General features: G+C 39.0%; 1 protein-coding gene and 1 long non-coding RNA gene across 17 annotated transcripts in view; one reads left to right on the top strand and one right to left on the bottom strand.

The window, feature by feature from the left end:
- The window catches only part of tbc1d5 (TBC1 domain family, member 5), a 538,200-nt gene extending 517,147 nt beyond the window's left edge, over positions 1 to 21,053 (top strand). For 15 of the 16 annotated variants that reach the window (XM_069913037.1, XM_069913049.1, XM_069913042.1 and 12 more), the window contains one exon: positions 19,289 to 21,053. In XM_069913037.1, the coding sequence (XP_069769138.1) occupies positions 19,289 to 19,615 (327 nt within the window). In that variant the 3' untranslated portion in view covers positions 19,616 to 21,053. Of the gene's footprint in view, positions 1 to 10,496; positions 10,737 to 19,288 lie in introns of those variants that run through there. The other variant, XM_069913047.1, reaches the window with a different exon arrangement.
- On the bottom strand, positions 133 to 16,119 carry LOC138750972 (uncharacterized). Its single transcript, XR_011349646.1, has 3 exons — positions 15,875 to 16,119; positions 4,638 to 5,589; positions 133 to 2,283 (listed from the first exon to the last, which is right to left on the bottom strand). It is a non-coding gene; the product is annotated as an uncharacterized lncRNA (long non-coding RNA).
- Positions 21,054 to 21,973: the final 920 nt, after the last annotated feature.

The following is a 21,973-nucleotide window of genomic DNA, read 5'->3' as shown; positions in this document are numbered from 1 at the left end:
GAAATAATGACTTTAAATTTTCATTATAAGCAGTTGAAATGGTTTTGAACAAATTTATGATTTAATCTGTGTATAAAGAAATATTTCTCAGTACAAATTGTGTTTTAATAACATTGCAATATTGTTCAGGTAACAAATGAAGTGAATATGTTAGCTAGTGATGGGGTACAATGATTGTTTCATTTACAGACAGCACCTTATGATTTAGCTTTTCAAACCAGTCCTAGAGTTTGGAATTAGGCCTATAGCCCAACTTGTCCATGCTGATCAAATTGCCTTCCTGAGCAAATCTCATTTCACTGCTTTTGGCCCTTTCCCCTCCAAACCTATGTATCTGTATTTTCAACCCCACTTCTTACTGCTTCCTCTTACCAGCTCATTCCATATAGGCACCTCTGGGGAAAAAATTGCCCCTGAAATCTCCTTTAATTCTATTTCATCTCACTTTAAACCTATACCCTCTAGTTTTAGGCTCCCCTACCCTTGGAAAGAGACTGTGACCAATCACGTTGTCTGCCCTTTATAATTTTATATATCTCTATAAGGTCATCCCTCAACCCCCTTCACCAGTCCATCCACTCTCTTTTTAGATCTCAAACCCATCAGACCAGGTTGCATCTTTCTGAATCTTTATTGCACCTGTTCTGGTTCATGGCATCTGCCCAATTGCTGGGCAACCAGAACTCCACACAGCTCTTTAAGTATGGTCTCATCAATGTCTTGGACAGTTAGCAGTATTAATAATTAATTATAATAATAATAAAACATAAAAATGGTGCCTTGAAGGACGAGCGAAGTTGCATATTATCAGCACTCCTATAAAACATAATACAACAATGACATCAAAAAAATCACTACTAATTTGAATTATTTGAAATGACTAAATTCATATTTGTGATCATGACTTTAGTGGCATCCTTAACAATCACTCCAGTTTTGAGTTGCAAATACGTTGTTGTCTTCATTTATAGTGCAAGAAGTATCTTTTCATTTACTTCTCTACTACATGCACATACTTTCATTGGAGAAGTCCAGAAACATTCCTATTCCTCCTTTCAGAAGTTGTACAGACTCACTCTAATCCACAGGAGGCCCCAGCAGGTGGTCAAACTCCAGTTAGCTGTAATATGGAGATGCTAAGAATGTTCACTTAAGGAAGGTATGATATTGAAAGAAGAAATATTCAATGTGTAAAGGTTAAGGGTAGGGCAGAGAATCAGGAAATTTAGAAAACAGCGAAGGAAGACTAAAAGAAATATACAAGATCAGTGGTAAGGAAACTATTGGAGAGAATACTTAGGGACAGGGCTTGTACACATTTGGATAGTCATGGCAGATTATACCGTCAAAGTGGCTTTGAGAGGGCCGGATCATGTCTTATCAATTTGACTGAGTTTTTTAAGGTGACAAAGATAGTTGATGAGAGTAAGGACCCTCACTTTAGGCTGATTCAGAAGGTGCAGATTATTTGACTTATCAATAATTGGCAAGTTTGTGGATGACACTAAAGTGTCTGCTATTGTAAGAAGTGAAGACAGTGGGCAAAAGTTTTAGCATGATCTTGATTGGTTGGGCAGAGAAATGGATAGGACCTACAGAGAATAATTGGAATCTGAGGAGTGTCGTCGAGCAGAGGGATCAAGGAGTACAAGTACATAGTACCTTGTAAGTGGAGGCACAGGTAGATAGGGTGGTCAAAAGGGCTTTCAGCATGTTGGCCTTCATTAGTCAGAGTTGGAAGTTGCATTGCAGTTGTGCAAGTCCTTGGTGAGGCCCCATTTATTGTACACTGTTCATGTTTGGTCATTATGCTACAGGAACTGGAAAGGGTACAACAAAGACTTACAACAATATAGGTATAGCTATTGGGGGAGGTTGAACAAGCAAGGACTTTATTCCTTAGAGTGCAGGAGAATAAGGACCATCTCTTAGAGATAAAAAAAATCATGAGAGATATAGATCCAGTGAACATGCAGAGTTTTTGCACAAAGTAGCGGAATCAGTAACCAAAATACATAGGTTTAAAGTGAGGGGGTAGAGATTCAATACGAAGCTGAGAAGTGACTTTTTTTTCCACACAGAGGGTAGTGAATGTATGGAACAAATAGCTGGAGGAAGTGGTTGATGCAAGTGCTTTTGCAATGTTTGAGAGGCATGGATGGGATGGGGTGAGAGAAATATAGGCTGGGTGCAGGAAAGGCCTGTTTCTACATTGTATGACTCCATGTCTTCACATTTCTTAACCCTTTCACCAGCCAGATCATATCGCCTGTGAAAAGGAGCCTGGAATAGAAAACATGTAATGGTCACTTGATTGAAAAAAAGCCTGACATTTCTTTCTTTTTTTTTATCCTTTGTGTGAAGACATGATCCCTTTAAAGTCGACCCAGTAGAGTTCATGAATTTTTCACTCTAGTATTGAGAGACAACGTGCAATATGGTCAATGCAGACTCTTCCCTGCTTTTAGTCATTTATTTTTACTTCCATTTCTCCTCAGCTACAACCTACCGTGTGAGCCACATACAGCTAATGTGGAATCCGGACGACTCAAGCCTCTTTCCCTGTCCCTATGTTGACAATCATAGACTCGCGTTTATTAGTTGTAGAGTCATGTATTAGGCCCTTTGGCCCAATTGTTTATGCAGGCCAAGTTGTCTTTTCTGGGCTTGTCCCATTTGTCTGTATTTGGTTAATACCAAGCCTTTCCTATCTACATACAGTGCCCTCTATAATGTTTGGGACAAAGACACTTTTCCTTTTATTTCCTCATGTGCTCCACAGTTTTATATTTGCCATCAAACTATTCACATGTAATTAAAATTCACATTCCAGATTTTATTCAAGGTTATTTGTATGCATTTTGGTTTGAACATGTAGGCATTGCAGCATTTTTTTTATACATAGTCCTCTCATGTCAGTGCACCAGAATGTTTGAGACATTTGGCTTCACATGTGTTTGTGAGTACTCAGCGAGGTTTAATTACTTCATTAGTACAGGTATAAGAGAGCTAGGCTTGCTTCTAAACTTTTGATCATGTTTGGAGTCTGTAGTTGCCATTTTCAACATGAGGACCAGAATTGTGCCAATTAAAGGCAAAGAAGCCATTATAATGTTGAAAAACAAGAATAAAACAGTAAGAGACATCACCCAAATTTTAGGATTACTAAATGAACTGTTTGGAACATCATTAAGAAGAAAGAGCATTCACGTGAGCTCAATAATCGCAAAGGGACTGGTATTCCAAGCAAGACCCCCACTGCTGATAACAGAAGAATTCTCATCATAATGAAGAAAAATCCCCAAACACCTGTCCAACGGATCAGAAACACTCATCAGGAGCCATGTTTGGATGTGTCAATGACTACTGTCCACAGAAGACTTCATGAACAGAAACAGGATGGCCAGATTACAGTTTGCCCAGAAGTATTTAAAAGAGCCTGCAGAATTCTGGAGAAAGGTCTTGTGGGCAGATGAGATCAAGATTACCCTATATCAGAATGATGGCAAGAGTAAAGTGTGGAGGCATAAAGGAACTGCCCAAAATCCAAATCATACCACTTCATCTGTAAAACATGGGTTGTTTTGGTCTGGGCATGTATGGCTGCCACAGGTACTGGTACAATTATCTTCATCAATGATGTAACTGCTGATGGCAGCAGCAAAATGAATTCTGAGGTACATAGAATCATCTTACCTGCTCAGGTTTGAGCAAATGCCTCCAAACTCATTGGACAGCACTTCAGTCTACAGCAAGACAATGATCCTAAACGTATTGCTAAACCAACAAAAGGAATTCTTGAATTGCTAAGTCAGTCACCCAGTCTAAATCCAAATGAGCATGCCTTCCATATGCTGAAGAGAAAACATAAGGGGACAAGCCTTCAAAAGAAGCAGGAGCTGAACATGGCTGCATGAGAGGCCTAGCAGAGTATCACCAGAGAAGATACTCAACACCTGGTGACGTCCTTGAATTACACACTTCAAGCAGTCGTTTTATCCAAGGTAATAAACATTAATATACATATCATAGCTATGTCCCAAATATTTCTATGTGGTCAAACCACAATATATATATACAAATAATCTTGAATAAAATCTGGAATGTGCACTTTAATCACATGTGGATTGTTAGATTATAGCCAGACAATATTTATAATCAATGACCATTCTGTTCTTTCCCCCCCCCCCCCCCCATGTTTTTCACTACGACCATTTGGGCCCTCACTCAACAACTGCTGAAGCTCCAATTTGATAAATGCTTTGTCTGCGACACAGTATCACAGGTTTGGATAGTGGTGGAGGGGTGACCCTGAGGGTTGTCTAGGAACTTTTCATTGCAGATGGCGTGGGAGGGGATGAGGCTCATCAAATTCCAATGTAACTGGCACTGGAAGTCCAGCCCCAGCAGCAAAGAGGCGCAGAGCTGCGGCATGACGAGGAACCTGAAGTGTTTGCAGACTGTGCCTTTAACGGTCAAAGTCACTACACAGGACATGTGGACGTCTGCCATATGGGATTCGGACACGTGAGATCTTATGGCTGTACTTCGAGGGATAGGTGCTTAGCAGTATCGGGATGAATGAAGCTTTCCATACTCCCGCTATAAAATAAACAGTTCATTATATGCCCATTTACCTGGATGTCCATCATGGATCTGGAGAGTTCATGTGGTCTACTTTGGTCTAGGGTGATGGAGGCCAGTGTAGATTTCCTGTCTGAATCTGTGGAGGACCCGAGTTGCTCAGGTGCTTGGTCCCAAGATGGCAGCCCCCATGACTTGCACATGGCGTCACTGGTCCACAGAGAAGCTGGCACCAATCACGCTGTCTGGAGTAGTGACTGTCCACATGTGGCACTGCTCGGTTTTGTGGGCAGTTTAGACTGGCCAACATTTGAGTAATTTCCTCTTTTCCCACACCTGGAGCACAGTTTCCTCGGGTGCTTGCCCTGCCTGTAGAAGTATCATTTGGGGGCAATTATCTGCCACAGCAGCCAAGGACAGGTCACAAGAGGAGTGTGATGATGCCTGCAACTAGTCACTCATGGCGTGGGACAATCACCCATCCCAAGATGGCAGTACCCACAAGGCAACAGAGTAGTCATCCCAGTTTTAGGGGGCCACCTCCAGTGTCTCTGTTAGTTCAACCACCCCTTGCAGATCAAGTACCTTCTGCTCCAGGAGTCACTGCCTTATGTGAGCGGCGCCGGCCACATAAGCATCCTAAATAAGATCCTCTGCATTCTGGTCAGCCAACATAGCTTTGAAATTGCATGCCCTGCAGATGGACAGTAGGTGCTCGACTCACTGAGCTGCAGCCTCTGGGTGTAGACCTCCTTTACCCTTCTAAACTACTGGCCCTTCAGAGTGTTCATGGCCTCCATGTACAATTCTGCATCACTGGGAAGACCTGGGGTCTGACACGTGAGAAGAGGAGTTTCAGTCTGTCCTCATTCATGTTAATAACATTCACGGTCACCGTCAGGAAGTCCTCAAAGCAGCATAGCCAGAGTTCGAACATTTTTAGAGCATCAGGTGATCAAAGGTCTACGTTGAGTTTAATCGGGCTTCAGGTATTGCTCCATCTTTCTTGAAAAATTGAAATCAATAAAATTAATGCATCATCAATTACCACAAAAAACTGAAGTTGAGAAACTAATAGGTTTTTATTGACTATTGTTACGCTCTAACAACCCTTTCAATTACCTTAATTTTCAATTACAGGAACAGCAATGGAAAATTCACCAGACAATGGCAAATTCAAAATAGTAGTTTCTATTATTATTTCTTACTTAATGTAAATGTGTGTGTGTGTGTGTGTAAAATTTAAAAATGGACTTTTCACAGTGGGTCAGTGAAAGTTCAGCATCATTTTAGTCTTATTTCAAAGACTTAAATTCTCAGTTCAGAAATAATTATAAAGTAGTTTTAAACTTGAGATCTTCAGGCCTCTTTTACTCACAAATCTGCCCTCTCCTCAAAGAATGTGGCTATTTTCTTCCACGATGAAGTCACAAACCAAACACAGAAATAGACCCTGAAGAATTCTGTCCTCTTTTCCAGACGGACAGCAAAACAGTCTTTATTAATTCAAAAGGCACAGATTCGGTGTTCCCCTTCTTCTAGGAGTAACACACAACAAACAGCACCAATTTTAGTTACTGTAACTCAACCATGTCTTTCACAAGGTTTTGACTTCTGTGTACTCCAAGCTGAACTGTTTGAAAACTGAAAACAAAGTCATGTGTCCATTACATCATCACTCAGGTGATTCCCAATTCTTAGAAACAAATGACCATCAGTTTTATTTCTACCAAAATTCTGTTCCTTTTCCAAAACCATTCCATAACATCCTCTGACCTCATCTCTGTTCAAGAGGCTTAAGCAGCTTTGATTAAAAACAGATGGCTTCCTCAGCAGTTCTTGAATAATTGACTCCGAGAATGAACACTCTTCTCAGAAAACAATGGTTCTCTATAAATGTGCTGTGACTTATGTGTGACCCTATCCCAACCTACAGTTGACTTACTAAGAATACAGACATAATGTTTTAACTCTATAATTTATTTTACTAACACATTTTTATTAAAAAAGTTTAATATTAAATTAAAGATTAACAGCCCTGAAGGACTGATACAGGAATTTTAGTTTCCTAATTCAACTCCTTTGCAATAAACATATCAATTGCTTATTGTAATTGGATATATTACTTTCTGTGCATCAAAAATCAAGGACACAGGATTCCTATGAGAACCAAATAGTTGCTTGGCATTTTACGGTTTTCGTATGCCTTCTACTAAAATGAAAACGTCCATTCTACGACTGATTCCACCTGTATTGAATTCGCCCATCGTTATTGAATGAAGGTCTACCAGGACCAATGCCTAAAGAGGGCGCACAAAATCAGTGAACCGGTGCGGACTCGAAAGGCCAACATGGCCTATTTCCGCTCCGTAAATGGTTATATAAATCCATCACACCACCTTCCCACACAGAAAATTTTGAACTTCTAAAAAGTTCAAAATTTTAAAACTGCAATCTACCATTTTCTTTTAATATACTTCACACCAATATATAATACAAACAAATAGAGCAGAAACTTACAAATTCAACATCTAGGTAAGCAATGACAATGTCTCATACCTAAGACATACTCTTGCAAAATTAGACTCCAGTTCAATAATCATCTATTTATTTTTAATCTTGCTCTAAAATTATGGTCCGTGTAAACAATGCTTAACCCCACAGCAATGTAGACATATATTTCAAAATGTGGCAGAGCTAATACAAGAGACAATAATTATTTTCCAATAACAGAATAATTCTTGAGTGTTTCTTGAATATCTTGGATATATATATAAGCCACTGGATTTTCAATACCATCATAGTCATATTTTTTAATAATACAGCAATAGCTGCATTTTAAGCACAGGTTTATGACACATCATGTCTTTCAGTTTGTCAAATGCTTCTTTTCCAAATTAACTTCTCACTTGTCTTTTAAATTTTATTAGTCAAGTTGAAGAGCAATTGTCAACAAAGCTTTCACAGAATTTCCCATAACATCCAACCATTCTGGAAAATCTCCTAATAACTTTCTTAACCATGAGCTTAAGTAATTCAGAAATTGTCTGAATTTTAACCTGAACATCCTCCAATTCTCCTTGGCCAATACCATAACCAAGATAACTTAACTGAGCATGACAAAATTCACTCTTAGCTAAATTAAAATTGGCCTTCAAAAATCCACCAAGCAGCTTTTCTTTAAAATGACTCTTACAAGAGTCTTGTGTGTTGCCTCAAACCGTGCATCTTGGCGCCTCACAGTTCGGCGGGCAGCAACCTCCTTTGAAGAAGACCGCAGAGCCCACCTCACTGACAAAAGGCAAAGGAGGAAAAACCCAACACCCAACCCCAACCAATCAATTTTCCCCTGCAACCGTGTCTGCCTGTCCCGCATCGGACTTGTCAGCCACAAACGAGCCTGCAGCTGACGTGGACATTTACCCCCTCCATAAATCTTCGTCCGCGAAGCCAAGCCAAAGAAGAAGATGATTAAACATTGTTGAGAACTGGTTCAAAGCTACTCTGACTTGCTTTCCTGTCATTCCAGACTTCCATTTTATCTTTAGCCATCTTTAAATTCTCTACAATTACCTTACAAATTTAATTTCCTAGCAATCTTTACTTTGAAACATAATCCAACAAATTCAACAGCACAGACTGATCTTTTAACAACATTAAAGGTTTCCTAACTGGATATCTAAGTAATAATTTTCTTGCTTCAAAGAAAAGTAAATGAACACCTTCATCCCAATTCTTATCATTTTCACAATAATAAGTTCTCATCATATTTTCAAAGTTGAATGGAACCTCTCCAAATCTCCCTGAGATTCTGGGTGATAGGCAAAAAATGCAATTTCTTTAGCTCCCAGTTTATAAACTAACTGCTGGAATACACGCGACGCAAGATTCTCTCCTTGATCTGATTTGATTTCTTTAGGCAGACCAAACAAACTGAAAATTTCTTCTCGAGCCCCAGACACTGCTTCTGTAAACGGCACACATAGTGGTAAACATATAGTCATTTCCAGCTTTTGTTTTTGGGCATTGGACCAACACAGTCCACAATTACTTTAGAGACAAATTCTCCAAAAACAGATTTTAAAGGTACCACTGTGGGACTTTCATTAGGTTTCCTAAGTTTGACAAATCTTGCAAAATCTCTTAACATCATTTCTTAAATTAGGCCAGTAGAATTGCTTCATAATTTTGTAGCTAGTTTCCTTTACCTTAAGACGCTCACCTAAAAGTGTTTTGTGAGCCATATTCACCTCTACATGCATTAGGAACTACAACCTGGTGAACCACTGCCCATTCTTCATTAACAATAATCTCACGTAACCTATATTTTCTCATTAATAAACCTCCTTTGACATAATATCTAACTGGCACTTTCTTAACTTCTTCACCAGAATGTGCTTTCTCTCTAACTTCACTTTGTTTTGCTCGGTGTTCTGAAAAATCCTTTTCCATCTGCTGTTCACTGTCACTACTCAGCGTTAAATCAGAATTCTGACTTAACAAAGAAACATTTAAAGTGACTGTTGATTCACAGTTTCTCTCACAATCTGTTTGCTTTCTGCACCTGACAACTTATTTCTTTCTGGCTCTGCTGCTGCCTCTCACAAGCTTTTAAATCACTTTGTACAACATTTTCTTCACTGGCAAGATTTTTAATCTTTAAATTAGTTTGTTCAACAATCTCGCTGGCAATAGTACCCCTTTCAGCTTCAACCTTAATTGGATACTTTATTGAAGAGACAACCTTATCTCCTAACGCAAAAGATTGAAATTCCTTCCTAATTTTACCAGCAATTCCTTTTCCACTCCCATGTATCTCACCTCTTTTAATACCACCATCTGGTGCTATTTCCTGTTCTCTTACTCTTCAAGAAAAAACAATTAGCTACCCCATATCCAGCTCTCTTACAATAATTACAAAATGAACCAAAATATTTTCCCCATCCATTTTCTACCTTATTTTGGTACTTCATGTCACCCTTTTGAAAAGGTATTTTGGGCACATATTTCACATGTCTACCAATGTAGCAGAATTTTGTCCCTTTTGAAAAGTTGCACTGGGCTTTAATTTAAGGTCTGGATTTAACACATCTGTAACTTTAGCTGAAATTTTTCAAAATCTCAATTTCTCTCTCAAATTCTCTTTGTTCTAACTCTACCTCAAACTGCCTGTGTCTTTCAGCTTCCTCTAATTTGTTTTTATATCTCTCTCCTTCCAACTTTCATTCTCTCTCTCTAATTCCTGCTTTATCAGCTTTAACTGCTGTTTAAGCAATCTACTCTTATCAAAATTACCCTCTTTTACATAGTAGTCACCCATAATTTTCCGAATCACTATTGACACTTGTACCTCTATAAGTTTGAACTCTTTAGCAATAAGCAACAACACATCCTTTTTCATCTCTTCCATATCTGAAAAGTTTGAACAATTTCACTTGGCCCACACTGGGCCTTACTTACTTAACCCCATTATGCGCAAATGTAAATATGTGTGTGTATAAAATTCAAAGTCCCACTCCGAAAGGTAAATCTTTAAAAGTTCAGCACTATTTTGGTCTTATTTGAAGATCTTAAATTCTCAATTCAGAAATAATTATAAAGTGGTTTTAAACATTATATCTTCAGGCCTCTTTTACTCACAATTATGTTTTCCACTCAAAGAATCTGCTCTCAAAGACAGCAAATGTGGCTATTTTCTTTCACAATGAATTCACAAACCCAGACAGGGGTTAAACAAAGTGTCCAAACACAAAAATAGACCTAGGAGTATTCTGTCCTCTTTTCCAAAGAGACAGCAAAATGGTCTTCATTAATTCAAAAGGCATAGATTTTGTTTTCCCCTTTTTCTAGGAGTAACACACTACAAATAGCACCAATTCTGGTTACTGTAACTCAACCCTGTTTTTCACAAGGTTTCAACCCCTGTATGTCACAAGGTTTTGACTTCTGTGAACTGCAAACTGAACTGTTCCAAAACGGAAAACAACATGTCTGAATTCGATAATATATTATCCAAATCATGTGACTGTTATATCATCACTGAGGTGAGTCCCAATTCTTGGAAACCACTTGACCTTCAGTTTTATTTCTACCAAAATTCTGTTCCTTTTTCAAAACCATTCCCTAACAACCTCTGATCTCATCTCTGTTCATGAGGCTTTGATTAAAAACAGACGGCTTCCTCGGCAGTTCTTGAATAATTAAGACCCACTTGAAATCCATTAGCTCTGTCTGTTCAAAGCATGTCCACTCTGAGAATTAACTTTTTTTCTCTGAAAATAATGGTTCACTATAAATGTGCTGTGACCTATATGTGGTTCTGTACCAACCCTATATTCTATCTCTATAATTTTCTAAGACATATTTATAAAAGAAATATAGTTTAACATTAAAGGTTAACATAAATCCATTACACTATAGACTGGAGTAGCAGCCAGCCCTATTGACTGATCCTGGCAGAATGAATGGGGAGCATTCAAAGCATTGTGGGTAGATTGATCTCGGGAGGCGTGTCCAGCTGGCAGTAGCTAATCACAGCATTACTGTAGTTTACCACACAGTCTCTATCCTCAAAGACCCCCACCACACACTCTTCACTCTGATACCATTGGGAAAAAGATGCCGGAGCCTAAAAACGAGCAGTCAACGGCACAAGGACAGCTTCTTCCCTACTGCCATCAGATTCCTGAATAATCAATGAACCAAAGACACTGCCTTACTTTTTGTGCACTATTATTTTTTTTTATTTATAGCGATGTTGTAGGAATGTTATAATATGAATGTTTCCACTATGATGCTGCCACTAAACACCAAATTTCATGAAAATAAATTCTGATTTTGTCGGCCTGTTTATTTTTCTGTCTAAAAGCCTCCTTGGTGTTGCTGTTATACTTGCTTCCAGCACTTACCCTGCAGGTTCATTTCAGGCAATTACGACACAGTGTTTAAAAAAAATTTAAAAATTTAAAAAAATTTTAAAAATCGCTTTGTAAAATTTCTTTAAACTTTCCTTCTGTCACCTTAAATGTACACCATAGAGCCATAGAACATTGCAGAACAGAAACCAGCCCATTCAGCCCTTCTAGTCTGTGCCTTATCATTTTTCTGCCAAGCCTCACAGTCCTCCACCCAGTCCATAGCCCCCCATACCTCTCCCATCCATGTACCAGTTGAAATTCTTCTTAAATGTTAAAATTGAGCCTGCATTCACCACTTCAGCTGGTACATCGTTCCAGACTCATCACTCACTGTGTGAAGATTTTCCCGTTGAGCTTTTCGCCTTTCCTGAAACACAAAATTCTGCAGCCACAGTGATTGTACTAAAAGCACACCAAAATTCTGGAGGAACTCAGTGTCAATTGGAGACAAAGATGTATAGCTGATGTTTCAGGCCTGAGTCCTTCTTCAAGGAATAAGCCAGAAGCAGGAAATGTCAGAAAGTCTCCTTTCACCCTTAACCCATGTACTCTGGTTTGTATCTCACCTACCCTCAGTGGAAAAAGCCTATTTACATTTACTCTGTCTATTCCCCCTCATCATTTTAAATATTTCTATCAAATCTCCCCGCATTCTTCTATGCTCCAGGAAAGAAAGTCCTAATCTGCTTAACCTTTCCCTGCAACTCCCTTCCTGAAGTCCAGGCAACACCCTAATAAACTCCTATTCTCAATACTTTGATTTCTAAAGACCAATATGCCAAAAGCTCTTTACAACTCTATATATGGTGATATCACTTTCAGGGAATTAGGTAACTGCATTCCCAGATTCCTCTATTCTACTGCACTCCTCAGTGCCCTTCCATACCAGTGTATGTCCTTTCTTGCTTTGTGCTTCCAAAATACAACACCTCACACTTGTCTGCATTAAATTCTATCTGCCATATTTCAGCACATTTTTCCAGCTGGTCCAGTTCCCTCTGCAAGCTTTGAAAACTTTCTAAACTGTCCACAACACTTCCAATCTTATTTTCATCTGCAAACATGCTGATCCAATTTATCATCCAGATCATTGATATAGATGACAATAACAATGGTTCGAGCACGATCCCTGAGGCACATCACTAGTCACAGGCATCCAGTTTGAGAAGCAATCATCCACTGTTACTCTGGCTTCTCCCAAATGTCAAGTCTAGTTTACCAAGGGTCTGAACCTTCCTGATTACCCCCACCCTTGTGGGACCTTGTAAAAATTCCATGTTGACAAAATCCCTCATCAACTTTCTTGGTAACTTTGAAAAACTCTACAAGATTGGTTAAACATGACCTCCTTCCACACACAAAGCCATGTTGACTATTCCTCATCAGTCCTGGCTATCCAAATACTTGTATATTCAATCTCTTAGAATATCTTCCAATAATTTACCTACTATTGACATCAGGGTAACTTTGAGAGTTTTTTTTAAACAATGTTACAACATGAGCTACCCTCCAATCCTCTGGCACCAAATCCATGGGTAAGGACATTTTAAATATTTCTGCTAGAGCCATTACATCTTCTCCACTAGCCTCCCTCAAGGTCCGAGGTAATATCTTTTCCAAACCTGGGGATTAATCCACCCTTATATGCTTTAAGACAGCAAACACCTCTTCCCATTTAATCTGTATAGGTTCCATGACCTCACTGCTTGTTTTACTTGCTTTCCTCATCTCTGTGCCAGTTTCGTAACTGAATATTGATCCAAAACAACCTATTTAACCTCTCCCATCTCTTTTGGTTCTATACAATTCAAGCAATCTGATCTTCAAGAAGATAATTTTGTCCCTTTCTATCCTTTTGCTCTTAATATACCTGTATAAACAGGTAGGATTATCCTTCACATTGTCTTCCAAAGCAACCTCATGTCTTCTTTATCCTTCATGATTTCTTTCTTCAGTTTCTTGCAATATTTGTACTCTTCAAATACTCATTCGCTCTGTGTCGCCTATACCTGTTATACACCTCTCTCTTCTTCCAAACCAGATCCCCAATATCCCTCAAAAGCCAAGGTTCCCTAAGCCTGTTAACCTTGCCTTTAATCCTGACAGGAATATACAAACTCTGTACTCTCAAAATTTCACCTTTGAAGTTATTCCACTTACCTCACACATCCTGCTGGAAAACAACTTATCCCAATCCACACATTCGAGATCCTTTCTCATTTCCTCAAAATTAGCCATTCTTCAATTTAGAATCACAACCTGAGGCCCAGACCAATCCTTCTCCATAATAAATTTGAAACTAGTAGCCTTATGATCACTGGACACAAAATGTTCCCCTACACATTCTTCAGACACCTATCCTTGTTCCCTAATAGGAGATCCAGTATTGCACTCTCTCTCTAGTTGATACCTCTATATATTGATTTAGAAATCTTTCCTGAACATATTTGACAAATTCACAGCCATCCAGAACTTTTATAGAATGGGAATCCCAGTCAGTTTGTGGAAAGTTAAAATCTTCTACTATCACAATCTTTTATCCTGCAGCTGTCTGCAATCTTTCTACAAATTTGCTCTGCCAATTCTTGTTGACTATAGGGCGGTCTACAATGAGTGTGGTCATTCCTCAACTCTACCCATATAGCCTCAGTAGACAAGTCATCTGGTCTGTCCTGTCTGAGCACAGCTGTGATATTTTTCCTAAAGAGCATTGCCACTCCACCCCCTTTCATCCCTCCCTATTTTGTCGCATCCGAAGCAATGGAAGCCCGGAACATTGAACTGCCAGTCTTGCAACCAAGTTTCACTGATGGCCACAATGTCATAATTTCATGCGATGATCCACGGTCCAAGCTCATCTGCACTTCCTTCAACTTGCATTGAAATAGATGCACCTGACAACATTTCCACCACGTACAATCCATTGACTTCTGACATTACTTGCAATTTTCACATCATCTTTTCCCTCCTCCACTCCTCTTTCTGCTCTGGTACTCTGGTTCCCATTCTCCTGTAAATCTAGTTTAAACTCTTTATACTCCCCTGAAGCAGCACTAGCAAACCTTCACACAAGGATATTAGCCCCCCCCCCCCTCCAGTTCAGATGCAAACCATCCTGTCGGAATAGGTCCCAACTTCCCTAGAAGAGAGTCCGATGATCCAGAAACCTGAAGCCCACCCTCCTATACCATGTCCTTAGCCACAGGTCAGGCCTCATTATCCTCATATTTATAACCTCACTGGCAGAAATACTAAGATCACTAGCCTGACAGTTCAGTCCTTTAAACTAGCACCTAAATCCCTGAACTTTCCTTGCAAGACCTCCTCACCCTTCCTATCCATGTCATTGGTCTCTACATGGACCACAACATCTGGCTGCTTACCCTCCCTCCTGAGAATGCCATGAACTTGGTCCAAGATATCTTGGACCCTGGCACTAGGTTGGCAACACACCATTCAAGATTCTTAATCCCTTCCACAGAACCTCTAATCTGCTTCCCTAACTATGCAATCCTGTATCACTGCAGGTCACCTTCTTCCCACCCTTCTTATCCACAAGAGCAGACTGCTTGCCAGAGACCTGTTCGCCATGGTTTGTTCTCTGTTGTTACCCCCACAACAGTATCCAAAATGGTATACTTGTTATTGAGGGGAATGGCCACAGGGGTGCCCTGCCTGTTCCCTTTCCCTCTCCTATCACCCTCTTCCCGCCTCCTAGGTGTGATAACTTCCTTGTAACTCCTGTCCATCAGATTTCAGATTTATTATCAGAATACATACATATACAACCCTGAGATTCTTTTTTCTGTGAGCAAGGCTGAATTACCACTTATTGGTAGTGTAAAAATAAACACACTGTATACATGTAAACAAATAAAGAACTGTAAACAGATAACGGATGTAAACAAACTGTGCAATACAGAGGTAATTTTTTAAAAAATCAATAAAGTGCAAAAGTTGGAGTCCCTGATTTCATTTTGTTGTTGAGGAGTCTGATAGTGAAGGGATAGCAACTGTTCCTGAACCTGCTGGTGCGAATCTTGTGGCATCTATACCTCCTTCCTGATGGCAACAGTGAGAACAGAGCGTGTGCTGGGTGGAGTGGATCCTTGATGATTGCTGCTGCTCTCTGACAGCCTCTGCCTCCCGAATGATCCAGAGTTCATCCAACTCAAGCTCCAATTCCTTAACTCCGTGTGTCAGGAGCTGCAGCTGGATGTACTTCTCACAGGTGAAGTCATTAAAGATACTGCTGGCTTCCCTGACGACCCACATTTTGCAAGAGGAGCGTTCCCTTTCCTTATCTGCCATTCCCACTTCTTATGACTAGAGGACAAAAAATATATGATACAGTATATAAAACTTGCCCTTACCTGTGCCCACCTGCTGAATGCTTTTTGTTCCTTGACGGGGTGGCCCTTACTTAATTCAGCTCCTGCACCACCACCTCTTCTTGACAAAGCCTTTCCACTCTGACTCAGACCATTCTGATGATGCCTGATTCCTTGATGACCTTGCTCTTCAGTCCTCTGCATTTCCACTCTTTCTTATGGCTAATCAATGTGATGTGAGAGCATGTCACAATATTTGTAGTTTTTCAACAGCATTGCAAAATATTGCTTTAATACATTTTAAAAATAAATAAAGGAGTGCAAAAGAAGAATAAGTGAGGTAGTGTCTGTGGTTCATTGTCCATTCAGAAATCTGATGGCAGAGCAGAAGAAGCTGTTTTTGTATCATTGGGTGTTTGTTTTCAGGCTCCTCTACCTCCTTCCTGATGGTAGCAGTGCAAACAGGACATGGCCTGGCTGGTGAGGGTCCTTGAAGATAGAGACAGCTTTCTTAAGACTTACCTCTTGTAGATGTCCTTGATAAAATGAAGACTAGGGGGGCATGGCAAGATGGCGTAGAAACTAGACATGTAATCCCTGCCCTCTCTGGTCAGACTTTTAAGTACCCATTTTTTAACCCTTTATTTTTAATTTTAAAACTTTAATTTTTAGTTTGATATTTTGTTGAGCCATTATGGCTGCTAATGTTAAAAAAAACTTAAGTCTCAGTTACAAAAGAAAATACAGTTTTGAAGCGTAGAAGAATTGGGGCCTAAATGACTTGAAACAGCCTCGGATCCTTTTTCAGCAATCCCCAAGCTTCAACAATCGCCGGTGGGGACAAAAATTAAGGTAACAGCTACTCACCAGTCTCAAGATGGCACTGGTTCAACCCATTCTACGGAGGAAGGAGTGTGCTCCCGAGAAGTCGGGCATGAGCCTGTAGGCTTGTTACAAAGAACACCCCCCTTGGAAGAGACAGGAGCACAGAGGAAGAGGACTGTGACGGTAGACATGCAGTCTATAGCAACTGGGGCTTGGGTAGTGCCGTTAATTACGGAGAACTCTGTAATTTTATGAAAAAATGGTCTGCGGGGGGACGGCAGCGACAACCCCCTGAGGAAGTCAGGGGGTTGTCATTGGGTGTCCAAACTCACAGCAAAATGACTAGAATGCTGCCTTTTGAAGAACAACTAGAAGAGGACTTTCCTTTTTCTACCACTGACAGGAAATAGAAGAACTGGAAGAAAGTGAGTTACAACTTATGGAATCGGATCCTGCATTTCAAACTGCACTTCAGCCTGTTTATATGATGTTTGAAGGTATTGTTTCTTATTTGGATGTTATTACTGGTCAATTGAATCAGCTGGTTCAAAGGAATACTGATATACATTCAGACCTAAATGTAGTTAAGGCAGAAGCTAAAGAAAACTGGGAAAACTTTAAAAAATTTGAAGCTTTTTTCTGAATGTAAACAACAGGTTCAATCCAATTCAGAAACAATAGTAAAGGTGGAAAAATCAGTTAAAGATTTAGGAGTCCGGTAAAAAGAGTTAACAAAAAAAAAATAGACTATTTGCAAAATCAAAGCAGAAGAAATAATGTGAAAACTGTGGGTTTGCCAGAAGGTAAAGATCCTGTCAATTTAAAAACAAAATTGGATTCCCCAGATGTTGGGGGAAGAGTCTTTTCCTGATGGATTGGAAAGAGCACATAGAGCTTTGAGAAGAACACCCCTACCTAGTCAACTCCAAGAACTTTGATAGTTCGATGTTAGAACTGTTTGGACAGAGAGACAATTCTTCAACTTGCAGTTCAAAATGCAAGACAAAGGCAAGCTCCAATGATGGTTCAGAATAGTAGAGTTTTCTTCTACCCTGATTTGAGTCAAGATATCATCAGACGCCGACGTGAATTTAATCCAGCTGAAGATGTTTTATGGCGTAAGGGTTATAAATTTGCTTTTCGTTATCCTGCTGTGTTGAAAGTGTTTTATGGAAACTATCAGTCTCAATTCTTTGAGAGTGATTATGAAGCAATGGTTTTTGCTAATTCATTACCAGATGTCAGAGGACAAAGAAGAAATCCACCATTATCTCCTAAAAGAAAATCTGATGGACTTGGAAATGGTCAAAATAGCAGAAGTGGAAAGAACGGGAATGGAAAGAGCTCACCTACTCTTGAAATGAGTTCACCATCTAGACTAGAATCTCAAGGCTGATTTTTTTTTGTAATATGTTAATATTTTTGATTGGCTGGCTGGGGAGGAGGGGATTGCACTAACTTTGTTAGTCATCAGTCACTAGTGGGTAACCCACACCCAGTTTTTTTTAGGGAGTTACTACCTTTTGGTAGTTTTTTTTGTTGTTTTTCTTTTCTCTTATTAACACTGAGAGGGGGGAATTCTTTCTTTTTTTCTCTCTTTTTTATATATAAAAATTTTTTATCTTTCATAATATGTACTTTTTTAAAACTGTATGTAATAACCTTGTTGAACGAATAAATAAAGTTATTAAAATGAAATGAAGACTGACATCCCTGATGGTGCTGTGTAATCTTTTCCTGTCTGTGCATTGGCAGTGATGCAGCCAGTCAGAATACACTCCACAGTACACCTGAAGAAATTTTCAAAAGTCTTTGGTGTTAACAGTGGCAGACCAGCGAGGGCTCAATGGCTGAAGAAAACACACAAGTGGCTTGCGGGCAAGGGGCCCACACAAGCCGTGATCTGCTAGCGACTGGCTCATGAGAGCCAGGTTTTGTAACCAGGATTCAAGAGGCTGCCATATGGCCCTGGGCACTGCAGGAGCACTGGAGGCAAATCCACAGACACTCAGTGACACCGAAAGGAATCTCAGAATCAGAATTTATTGTCACAAAGTTATCTCTCTTTCTTTTGCTCCTTTTCTCTGGCTATTTAGGGGTGCCAGGCAAATCTTTATCAGCCTTATGGCAGACTAATGTAATATTACATTTCTATTTCATTGCATGACAGTAAATACCGATATGATCATCCGAAAAGCAATTAATGTAAATACATCTGTAGCTTTGTGATAGTACAGATCTATCACCAATGTGCATAGTGTATATAGTTAGTTACTGTATCTAGACTGTGCTTACAGCGATTGGCTGAGAGCTAAGCCACGCCTATTGTCTGGGCCTTAAAGGGTTGTGTCCCTAGCCAGGTCGGATCATTCCGGACTGGTTGGCCACCTGTGAAGAGCTCCTGTCTTTTGCTAATAAAAGCTTTGGTTTGGATCAACAAGTCTTTGATTCTTTCGACGAGCTCTACAAGCTTGTATTGATTGGCCTTGAAGTTTTACCATGAATGTGAATTTTAAGCTTTGAGGTTTAGAATGATTGAAAAGTAAAAACATATTTTGATTTTGGTCTTTAACATCAGAGAAATACAAAATAAAAAAGAGCAGTTTTAACTTGTGCCATATTTATCTTTAGGTCACATCACTGACTTCCCTCAATTCAGATGGTAGAAATTCAGATGACTACATCTTAGTCTCAAAGGAGGATGATGTCTTGATACACGAGCAACCATCCAAAAAATTGGAAGCTACAGGAGCCACATCAGTGAAACATCAATCTTTACGAGCATCCAGTGCCACTGAAATGTCTGGAAAACAAACACAGCATTCTTCAGTTTTTTCTGACCCTCTGACAGGTGGAGTTCTCAGCCTCCCGTCCAGTCACTCTGAATCCAGTCCTGATGAGGACAGCAACAACAGCAAGGATTCAGATTTCACAATCGTCAGCCCGCTGGATATCTGAAGGGTTTCCAGTCAGAGAAACTTTCCATATTGATACAAAGTTAATGTGAATTAATTAACAAATGAAACTCACTTCCCTCCGACTGAAAGTGGTACAAGGTTTAAACATACCCATATTTAATCAAAAATGATGGGCCATAGACATTCCTTATCCTTTGACTATCTCACTTCTATGCCACTAATCAGATAGCTTTGGTCTTCTCTACCAAGCAAGCCTTATATATGGAATTTTCTTGTGTTAAAGAATAAACAAATCAATGCAGAAATCTGTCCACAAGATTGCACTTGCTTTACTACACTGAATTCCCAGTCCCACCTTGCTAGAAAGAGGTCAGTAAGAATTTTATTGTTTAAACAAAATATACAAATTTTAGGCAGTGAATTTAAATAAATACCAAATTTAAATATAGGAATAAAGAAGTTATGTATTGATAATGATTTCTTGCACAACCTTTTGATGGAATTTTGAAAATTGGAAGAAGTATAAATCCCTCTAACTGTTATGGAAGCATTAGACTTTTCAGTTCCTGGTTCCTCACCTTTGCAATGGAAATGCAATACCTCCTATACATCTGATAATGATTATACACAAGATCAACTCGTGCTATTTTATTAATCTGCCAATTTGATTTTGAGTCTGGAGCTTTGTAGCCTTTATGCTAATTGCTGTTTGATTGCATCATCACTGAAATGTGTTGACATTGTGCTTCCAGTTTTACAATATATTGCAATGATACAATTACTTAAATACTGTCTCATGTATATACTCGAGCCTTGAATCATTTTGTAAAGCTGAGCATTGGAAGCTTCATAATAGCAAGTCAATATAGCTGAGTAATTGTCTTAAAAAGTAACTGCCTGCTTATATCATACTGTTTCCATGTTAAAAGAATCTGCTCCATTCTACCAAGCAATTGCTGGAAAACAGAATTTAGTCCCATTGGTGGCATTTGTTTCTACAAGTTATTGCTGCAATATTTAATTTTGGATGCGGTAGATAAAGAATGTGTAAGGTGTAAATAAGGAAAATCACTGGAAAGTATTGTACCAACATTTACTGTTAAATTTTTTTTAAAGAGAATTCACATTTAACCTTTTAACACAAGACCTCAAATCTTCAGTGAGTCACCCAGAAAATATTTAGAATGTATACCAAATGTCATATTAAAATTATGTGCTTATAAAAGTATCAGCCTACTATATAGAAAACCATGCTATTAAACAAAATTGTCATTATAATTTTTTTTATTTACGGGGCTGTGTATTGTACTGAGGATTTAATCATTTGTACAACCTGTAATTTATTTTGAACAACACAAATTAAATTACTGAAGATCATTTTGACCAAAAAAAGAAAGATTTTAACGTTGCAGAACTTGCTTCATGAACTGAAATAGTATAAACTTTAAAAAAACTAATAAAATGACCAATAGATCATGCTCTATGACTCATTTCATCAGCACGGCTTAGAAGAAATAAATGATCCCTAGGATATTGGCTGTGGACAAACAATAAGGCACTAATGAGAAAATAGTTAATGTGACCCATTATAAATTATAGCAGATTTACAGTATTCAGTGTCCTGACACAAATTGCCTGTATGGAGGTTTCACTGGGGACTTGTTAATATTTTTGAAATCTTGCACTTTTCAGGAAATTGATTATTCCCATATTCTATGACCAAATTAATCCACTGCTTTTAGTTCGATTCAACTTAAATAAAAGCAAACCTCCCTGGCACACTGTTACATTGTCAGAATATCCCAGCAGATTGCATAATCCTAAAGGTGAACCAATCTGCACGCAAGGTCCTAGAAATAATGGATCCTGGTTATTATATTGATTAGAAGCCAGTGTTTTCAATTAAACAAAACATGTTCCACTGGGAAATGTTCATTGTCCCAAAGTACACCCATGGTGAAAATTGTACTGGCAACTTTTTTTCTCTTCTGGCATTAACTAGTTATAACAGCTTTTTCAGACAATTTTTCAGGGGAGCTTAATGGGCATTAGGACAAATGTAATAATGATTTAGAGCAACAGAAAAAAAAAATCAACTTCCAAATCATTTTAAGGAAAAAAGTTCATTTGACTGTGACACTTTTGACAGAGGAAGGAATATTATCTTGGGTACAACAGAAAAAATTTCACATTAATGCCAGATGACTTTGAATGCCTATTTGATGTTCTGAAGTGGTTTTAGAAGAGCTTGGACAAAGATAAAGCCTTGGCTGAATGTAGGACCGCCAACAGTGTTTCAAAAATCTGGAGGTAAACAATGATTCAGGGGTGGAGAGTGTAGATATGACAGCAGGTTATTTGGTGGAGGTTAGAGCAAGAGCAAGACCATTTGCAGAAC

This window comes from Narcine bancroftii, chromosome 1, assembly GCF_036971445.1.
Source record: "Narcine bancroftii isolate sNarBan1 chromosome 1, sNarBan1.hap1, whole genome shotgun sequence".
In the NCBI taxonomy this organism is placed as follows: Eukaryota; Metazoa; Chordata; class Chondrichthyes; order Torpediniformes; family Narcinidae; genus Narcine; species Narcine bancroftii.
Note: the sequence above shows the minus strand (reverse complement) of the source record. Positions and strands in the feature narration are given on the sequence as shown.